Here is a 9,573-nt window from a genome sequence, read left to right as displayed (position 1 = left end):
CTCCATCCATCCATTCATCCATCTATCTCTCCGTTCACCCGTCCGTCTATCTGTTTATCCATCCATTGTCATAATATTCCCCATGTCCTCTTCTTACAAATGCTTTCCTTGCACAGTGTCAACATGATTCTTCAAAACGTGTTCTTCTATTTATGTTTATTTCAACAATCTATCTTTCCATCCATCCATTCATCCATCTATCTATCCGTTCACCCGTCCGTCTATCTGAATATCCATTCATTGTCATAATATTCCCCATGTCCTTTTCTGTCAAATGCTTTCCTTGCACGGTGTCTACATGATTCTTCTCAACTCTTTCTTGCATTTATGTTTATTTAAATATAAACACATGCCACCAGTCCTGCAAACTCAGAACTTCTCAACGGAAGTCAACTGTTGATGGGGGTGTCTTTTATTGTGAAACGCAGCCCGGATGTGCTCCTCGCTCCAGCGGACTTGACGCGTCGGAGCCCGGGGCAGGACCATGGGAAGAGAGGAGGACTTTTCTCAATGGACCAGAGTTTTTATGGACACTTTCCAAAGTCACAGAGGAGCTGAAAGAGACGCGGACACCGCGGGGACTCTTCTGCAACGGACGCGCGACGTTTTATTTTGTATTTGCGGGCATTTCCAGCCCAATTTAAGTTGAAAAGGTTGTTGTTTTGGCACCTTTCTCCCCCCCCCTCACCCTCCCCACCCACCCCCAGAGTAATTTCCTGTCGGCGTGTGGAAAACAAGAGAGTGGAAAGTTTACTCGCTGGTGGTTCGTGTTCGGGACACAGTCCGGAGTAATGGACGCGAGGATACGTGTTCACACGGGGAAAGGGTGAAGTTGACGCGGACAACCTGGGATGACGACCTCCGCCGCCGCCGCCGCCGCCTCCCACCGCGGAAAAGACAACACCGTGACCGGGACCCACGCTCCGGGCAACAAAGAAACCCTCTCCGCTCCCGGGCGGGTTGTCTAGGAAGCTCCGAGCAGTTTTTCAACAAAAAAAACAACCGTGGATTATTAAAAAAGCTGCAGGGAGTGAACACCTCGCCACTATGGGACGGGGATTATAGACGAAGGGCTCGGCGAACAAAGGAGGAGTGAACGCCGCCGAGCGAAAGGGGGAAAGAAGCCTTGCGAGAAATGGAGGAGGAAGGTTCAGTGGAGCCGAGCAACCTTTCCCTCCTCGGTCAAACCACACTGATCCGTCTTTAGAGACCGAAACGATCCCAGGCTCGGACCCGGTCGCGTGTGGACATGAGGGTGGACGTGTTGTTTGCGCTCCTGCTGCTGGGTGGAGGCAGCAGAGGAGGCGGCGGCTCGGTGCTGCTCGCGTCCGATTGCAAATCGTACGATGATCGCCCGAAAGGCGCAGGGAAGAGCCCGAGCAGCGACAGGAAGGTGGTGTGCAGCAACATGGAGCTCCATCAGGTGCTGCCCCCAGACTCCTTCCCCAACAGGACAGTCACACTGTGAGTATACAGGAGGGGGGGGCATCACCTTACACTGGTACAAACATCCTAAACCTAAGGCTGGAGGATTTAGTCCAAAAATTATACTGACATAAAAAGTTTATTATAGGTAATTGTTGGGGTAAATGTCCAGGACTCCTTCCCCAACAGGGCAGGAGGTGTGTCATCTTAACACCAGTACAAACACCCAATCCACTAAACCTTAGGCTGGAGGATTTAGTCAAAACTTAGGAAGGAGTCCGGGACATTTATCGCAATAATTACCGATATCGATTGATCTGAAATATCGACATTTCAATTATTGCGATAAATGTCCCGGACTCTTTTCCCAGCAGGACAGCATGGTGTGTATACAGGACAGGAGGTGCATCATCTTACACTAGGACAAACACACACTTACCTAAACGTGAGGCTGGAAGTTGACGTAACCCTATCAATATTTAAAAGTTTCACATAGGTAATTATCGCGGTAAATGTACTGCTCTCCAACAGGATAGTCATCGTGAGTATATAGGAGGTGCTTCATCTTTCTCTGTCAAAAACACTGCATCACCTAACCACAAGGACGATTCAACCAGAAATTATATCAAGATAAAAAAGTTTAGATGGAGTAGAGATGAGTTATTATTGTGAAAAGTGTCGAAAACTCACGACAGAACAGTCATCGTGACGATGTCAAAACCCCATATCAGCTAATCAAAGGGACGATTCGGGCAAACATTTTATCTCGATAAAAAATTCCATATCTGTCGATATTGCTAATTATTGCGATAAATATCACAATTTGATATATAGTGTATAGGTTGCTGTTTTAAACTTGATTAACAGCAAAACATCTGACAAATCTGAGGTAATCCAATTATTGGTTTATACAGCCTGTCCTCAATGTTCTTGCACACAATACAAAAGCTATATATTGATTTATTGAATATAACAAAGTGGAGACAAAGTGAAAAGAGTTGAAAATCGTTATCTTGATATAATTTCTGGCCACATCATTGTATTCCTAATTACAACCTAAGCAGATTGACGTTCACCTCTACACATATAGTGATTCATGATTTAGGGGAAATTCCTTATCAGCACACGTGTAAATCTCTTAAAAGATATATACGCCGTGACGGGTCGTACACTAAAGCTATATGTGTCAGCCGTATATCATGCTTTCACAGGTGCATACTGCTACAGTGTAAATGTAAACCCTATGTAACTCTAACCGTCTGTCTCTCTGTAGCGTCGTGATTCATGCGCAGGAAGATATTTTGGCTACTACGACATGACATCTCTTGCCATATCTCTGAGGCATTGTAGTAGATTTGAGGGCTATGAATTACCCCTTGTGGTGCCTCCCCCCCCCGGCTGGACTATACACCGTTGGATGGAGTTAGAGTCAGTTTTCACCCGTGCTGTTATTATCAATCTGCTTCTGTGAGTCTCTGTGTGGCCTCAAAAAACAGATGCTCATTCTGACTCAAGTGGTTGAGCCCAAGTAGAGTTTCCTCACAAACTTTTTTATGACCTCATGGGTTGAGGTCATCGAATGTTACTGCAGATTTTGAAAGCTTTCAGCCTGAATTGATTAAATTCTATTGTGATTTTTGATGTATCATAGTGTCTCAAAGAACACAACAATAGAAACAAAAAACCAAGGCCAGTAATTCAAAGCTGTGCACCCGGAGCACTTGTGTGTTTTTGGTGGTGGTGAGTGATGGGAGGGAGGGGGGGGATATGAGAATACTGGGGCTTGGTGCAGGAGTAGAAAGCAAATAATGGACTCCAGGGAGGGAGAGAAAGACAGAAAGGGGGGAGGATTGGCTGTTAAGTTACGAGTCAGAAGAGCATTGCAGTGAGTTTGCATGTTTTAACCTGTTTACCACAAATCACATCCTTTGAAGCTCTGTCCAAAGTCATGGGTTTACGAGATCTTTCACTTCACCGTCCGTCCATTTGTAGTCATTTCAGGACAGGACAAACTAATGTAATCCATATTGAAGAAAGTTTTTTTAATCAGTTATGTTACCATTTTAGCATTGAAATTACAGGCACACTCGGTATAGCCTGGGTGTAGCCGAACACCTGGTAAGCACTCAGCTGAGTATTAAAACTTAAAAGAAGTAGACTTACTCATCTGCATTGCCACGGAATAAACAGAAGTTCACTGTGATGACTACCTGCAGGGTCACCACGGATCCTTTAAAAAGTCTTAGAATCACTTTTTATTTCTTTCTGACTTGGGTCAAGTTGGATTAAGGCAGTGGGAAATTAAATTTAAACTTTAATTTAATTTCAAGTTGCATTAAAAATCTGTAAAAAGTCTTGAATTTAACTTTAATTGCAGACACCCTCTACCTGGATCACCCAGGTATCGTGTGTGCAAATCAGTTTTGACTTACCTTGACTAATATTAACTTGCAGTAATGACACGTGGATGTGATAAGTGTTGATGAAAAGGCGAAACACATAGAGGGAACTTGGATTTTGAAATCTCTATTAAAAAAATTTTAAAAAAAGAATCCTCATCCCTTTTTTCTTCCTCTTTGTGGTCTTTAATAACCTCAATGTCCTCTTTGATATTTCTAGAATTTCTCTTTTAGTCTTGATCTCTTCTGAAGTCGTTTTGCTTGCCTTCCCTCTGGTCTGCGTGTTTTCAGTTTTCATGCCTTGTCCGCGTGTTTTCAGTCATCCCGGAGTCACATTGTTCTGACAGTGATGGATCGGAGGACGAGCGTGGCACCGCATGATTTAGCATTGAGCTTGAAGCACTGTTATGTGGAGGATAGCCTCCAAAGACGACCATGGATGTAATTAGAGAGCACAGAGGGCAAAGAGTTTCAACTCTCAAGAATTCCTTCCAGTTTTCCACTTTTGAATTTCTGAACACTTGTTTGTCGTCCACTGGAGGAAAACAACAAAACTAACTACTTGAAGATGCACATTCATCACAACTCCTGGTTGACCATAGTGGCATTTCTTGGGTTGAATTGAGGAGCCCCCTCAGTCAGTGTGGTGGCCGTGGGGTTGACTGTGGCCTGGATATGGCAGGTCTGGTCTGCAGTGGAACATTACCAGCCATTAATTATCCTACTTAAGCCAAAGTAGATCCACCCTATTTGGCACTGACTTACTTTTCTCAATATTGAATTATGCAACACGTAAACGATGCTGTAATTTAGTCAAATTTCAAGACCAGCCCCAGAGTGTTGGAAATGTGTTGAATGCTTTGTACCAAGTCCTTTGGGTGTCTGTGGCTATGAACATGATTAACACACACCCCTGGATCTAAACAGATGTGGATCTTTTTCCACCATTCAGTTTCGGGGGTAATGTTATTTCACATATTTCCATCTGGCGGATTTCCAATTTGTTGCGTCGACACACCTTGTTGTGCTTGTTAATTAAAGGCCTTCACCAGAAACGGCAGTAGACGCTAGATGTGATTACAGACCCATTCCATTCATCACACTTAACCTCCTTCTTTGTACTTGAGATTTCCTGTTTTCCTTCTTTGGGGCTTTGAGAACAAATTAAACATGAAACCCAGGCTTTTTAGATGAGTTAAAAAAAGACGTGAACCACAAGCACACGTCTTTGAGAGGTTTCTCGACTATTATGGTGAACTCATTGAACCGGTGGATAATTGTTTTGACTACATGCCAGAAGATTTACCCCAGAATTCTGTCACATGGTGGGTCTTGCCATTACCACAACTTCTATTTTAACCATGCTTCTCTATACATGAGCAGTCACACAGCTGAGGGGCTATTATTTCCCCACAACTAAATGATGCCCGGTATTAGCATACCCTGGGATTGAATGCATGTAGTTATTCGGTGCAGTTCTGCTCTGAATGCCTCTCTGTAGGGGGAAAAATGAGTGATGCATTCCTGCATTTGTGCTCTCTGAATGATACCGCATGCCTAAGTAATCCGAGAGGAAATGACACAAATGTGTTTACAGCTGACCTGCCCCCCCATGTCAGTGTAGGCCTCGGCTAAAATACAGAGGGAGTTGAGTTTAAACTTTGCCTCACATGGGGAGATAAATCAGGATGTGTGAGCAGTCTGTGCGGGTGTGTACATGAGTGCGAGTCGGTCAAAGTTTCATCCTACATACCCACATAGGACAGGAACTGTCCAAATTTAAGCTTTCTGTGCTCATGCAGCTCGTATTTCTTTGCCAGGCTTGTTCTGTGTAGCCAGGATTCATTCACAGGAGCACCTGGGGTGGACAGTGCAAATAAGCACACCTGGCTTTCGCCTTTACAGAGCAGCACGGGATTAATTTCAGGAAGAAAGCAGGGATTTCCTCCCTCGCTGCGGGAGAAGCGCGCTGAGTTCGATGACACGGCGGAGTGCAGTAAAGTGTCTTGTTTTACGGCACTGCAAACTGGGAGTTAAGGTTGCATTCTCATCTGGTTTCCGTGAGACTTTGCTTCCTTCAGGTTCGGCTTGTGGAGCAGTTTCACTGTGGATGTCAGATCTGAAAAGTCAGTCGACATAGATACATGAGTTTGGAATGTGCGATCAGTACCTCTGTCAATCATCCCATTTGTTTATTCTCCCCAGCATTGAGAAGCTACTATGTCATGCTGGGAGCCATTTTGAAGTGCTTGTGTAACTAGAACACAGGTGTCTGCTGTCATGCATGTCCTAAGAGGAAGTGTCTTTGTTGCTTTCAGTTGGTCTGAAGGAATGCTCCCGTGTTTTTCACAGGAGTTCCGCGGTGCTTTGTGGAAGAAAGCAAAATCCCAAAGGCGAGCTACCGACAGCTGCAGATTTAGTCTCTTCACAGCCTTTCATTTCACAGACCTGTTGAGCTTTGACTTTGCCAAGTTGCCCCAAGTGTCAGCGATTCCCGCACGAGCAATTCATTTTAATTTGTTTGACATGAGCTCAGGCATGTTGATACCTTGTAGTCTGGCCTTTGTTCATTTTATCACTAATCTTCTTTTATCCCGGTGTTTGCATGGTGGGTGATCATTTGTTTATTCAGCCAGACAGCTATAGGGTGCATATCTTGCTTTAAGCTTGGCCTGTTGGATGGTGAAAGAGGAAATTGCAATGACTACGACTTCCAAAACTAAAGGGTCCAAAAGCATATATGCCAGTTTTGGTGAATTACTTTAAACGACGATATTACCTCAATAATACTTCAAACTAAAATCCCTGGCACAACCTTTATACCTCTTGGTTCCCAAATCCCAATATTGCAGAAACCTCTTCATACTTAGTACAATAAAGTGTTAGATAACCACATGAATCACCATGGCAAGCTGCACCACCTCAGCCACTGGATCGTTTCCCTTTTCCACCTGAGCCGAGGCCCACTTTTCCATCCACTACATGCAGAGGACGTCACTCTAGAAGGATTTTTATGAGCTCAACTGCAGCCTGAAACTTATTTGAAAACCTGTTGAGGGCTCACAGCTCTCGGCTCTCGGGAGTTCTTTGTCTAAAAGCCTCCTGAGCACAAAGCAGGTGTTGAGAGCGCACACCAGTCAGCTTTGTCCTTTAAAATACTATGTGCCAGTGTTGGCCATTTGCAGTCCTCCTCTGGATAATGTTCCTTCAGCCAGAGGCATACCTGTTTGTAGGTGTAGTTTCTTAACTGAAAAAGAACTCTATTTCCAATGGTGTCATATTTACTCACTTTGAATGCAAAATGAAATCTAGGCCAATTCATTTTGCATTACTCAGAGTCGAAATTCCAGTTTCAGAGGCAGCGTTTGCCGTGAATGTCAGAGATTTATAGCATCTGTACCAGGAAACAGAATGTGAGATTTTGAAGGAGCCCCCCACTGCACCTCGTCCCTAGCCCAAGCTCAAGCAGGTCTTATCTATGCATCAAGATAACGGAGACTCCTCTCCTGCGTCGTTTGAGGCCTAGCCTAAAGAAATTCCTGACCATTCTCTAGTCTGGAGTCCTCAGGCCGACGTCCAGAGACAGGCGGTTAGGAAGCAGACGGTCTTGCTATAGACGCCCTGAGGGCAGTGGAGATGCTGATAGTTAAACGGCCGTGATCCATGCTGATTCAAGGCTTTTCTATATGCAAATCAGTAGCTGTGGTGTTGCTTTCTCGCTGATGCAGGAGTGTAAAGAAGACTCAGCCGTGGAGCGAGAGCAAGTTTCCAACATGCAGAGGTCACACTCCTGTCATGAGGAAGAGGGAGGGACAGGGAGGGCAGGAAAAGGGCTCATGATTCTCAAGAGAACTCTCTTTCGCAGATTTATTTTTACAAGCCCACGAGTCACGGGGCCAGAAATGGGGATTTATGAAGCCAGACTAAAATGATGTTGTTGTAAATCCATTTTCTAGTCTGTAAATTTATACAACTTCCTGTGAAGATGGAATGTCTGTTAGTGCCACGTGCTACTTCAAATAACTTAATATCAGTAATGATGAGTCCACTTGTGATTACTCTATGTCTTTGTATGCTTTTACTATTTGGCAAGTGTCAAAGTTGGGCATACTTAACTTTCACATTACACAATTTATTTGTTTGTCTGTTTTTTTTGCACCACTATAAATTGGTTTACAGTTCCTTTATAAATGTTTGTTGTTGGGCCCATTCGTCGAAATGGAAGAGTTGGCTTTGTAGCTGCATTTTATTTATGTGTTGATCTGAAGATTCTACCTTAATATCTTGTGCATCAGTTCCTGAATACTATGAGCAGCACAAATTATATGTACCTTAACTACTGTTGTATTGTAAAAAAAAGAATTGTAGTTCAAGCAGCAACAAAACAGTGAAACTGCATGAATGTTGTTGTCCACCCCCTATATTCATACATTCCTAAATTCAGAGAGCCCTCATGTTAAATCCATCCAGTTGGTATGCCAAATATTCTTCAATATAAAAGAAGACTTTTGTGACCACAGTTTCTGCCCTTATCAGATCATGTGTGCACACAGGCAGTGATAGAATTTGCAGTCTTGTACATCGTGGTGTTTTAACATCTGCCGTCTCAGCATCCAGAAGGCTGCAAAACACAAGCAGCGAAACACAGGAAGTGTTTGTGTACGCAGTCTGTCTTTCTCCCTCTCTGAGCGGCAGGGAGCCAAGCAGCAAATCTCCAGCGAGTCTCCTCTGTCCAACCCTGTAATAAAACAACCCCTCAACACCCCATAATGACTCCAATCTGGCCCCGGGTTGTGGGTGCCACTAGCATGTATGTCACCCACCACATCCCCTCCCCTGCTGGCCAGAAACATGCTAACCACAAGTCCCTGCTTGAGTTTTCTGCTGGGAGTAGAGCGCTATTGATTTTCCAGCTCCTGTAGGACTAGTTTGGGAGAAAGTCTTGAACTCTGAGGGACATGGGCACAGAAAGTGGAGCTTTACTAAGCAGCTCGCTGCAGTGAATCGACTCCCACTGTGCACCAGGAATTCAACTGGATAATAAAATCTGGTTTACTGCCCAGGGAGGAAGCAATCCAGAATTCACACTTGGACTTGAAGGTTTTCTCAATTCTTGTTTTTGTAGTGAGAAAGTAGAAAATGTATACTGTGTATTTGTATCGTTTTGATTCCATTCAATAAAATACTCAATGAAGGTGATTAAAGATTTGATTGCAGTAAATACGCAATTAAGAGTCACTAATATTCTTCCAGTTCGTGGCTGGGTGGAAGTTGACCTGGTGTTAACTCAAAACATGGATTTTTTTTTTTGCTCTTTTACTCCACTCCAGTTTGCCTCTCGTTTATTCTCCCCCAGTGAGTCATGTTTGATTTCACAAACGAAAAACCAAGAAGCTCTTTCACTTCGCTGTCTGGCCAAATTAGCGCGTTCACCCCAGTGTTTCCACTACTGCCAATCTGTGCCACGGCAGAGTCATTTGACCCGGGAGTGAATGCGGACTAGCCAGATGTTAGTATGTGTGCAAGTGGGTTTTTTAAACAGTGGAGGAGGGCTTTTATTGTGAAAATAAATTAACTTAATGTGGCGGTTTATGTTTTAACAAAAAGTGTATCATCGGTGAGTCACTGCTGCTACAGAACATGATACTTCATTTAATGTAAAAGAGGCTTCACAGAAAGATCACTTGATCTCATTTGGCGACCTGTCTGAAGACTGCTCTGATTGCATTTTAACTTGAAAAGAGACGGC

At 43.9% G+C, this 9,573-nt stretch overlaps 1 protein-coding gene across 1 annotated transcript in view; it reads left to right on the top strand.

Annotated features, from left to right (window-relative positions):
- The first annotated feature begins 461 nt into the window (after window positions 1-461).
- Window positions 462-9,573, top strand: part of adgra3 (adhesion G protein-coupled receptor A3) — a 29,238-nt gene continuing 20,126 nt past the window's right edge. Inside the window, exon 1 of the mRNA XM_035148992.2 lies at window positions 462-1,464. Coding sequence (XP_035004883.2) covers window positions 1,250-1,464 — 215 coding nt within the window. The 5' untranslated portion in view covers window positions 462-1,249. The remainder of the gene's footprint in view (window positions 1,465-9,573) is intronic.

This window comes from Hippoglossus stenolepis, chromosome 23, assembly GCF_022539355.2.
Source record: "Hippoglossus stenolepis isolate QCI-W04-F060 chromosome 23, HSTE1.2, whole genome shotgun sequence".
NCBI lineage: Eukaryota > Metazoa > Chordata > Actinopteri > Pleuronectiformes > Pleuronectidae > Hippoglossus > Hippoglossus stenolepis.
This window is presented reverse-complemented; position numbering and strand designations above follow the sequence as displayed.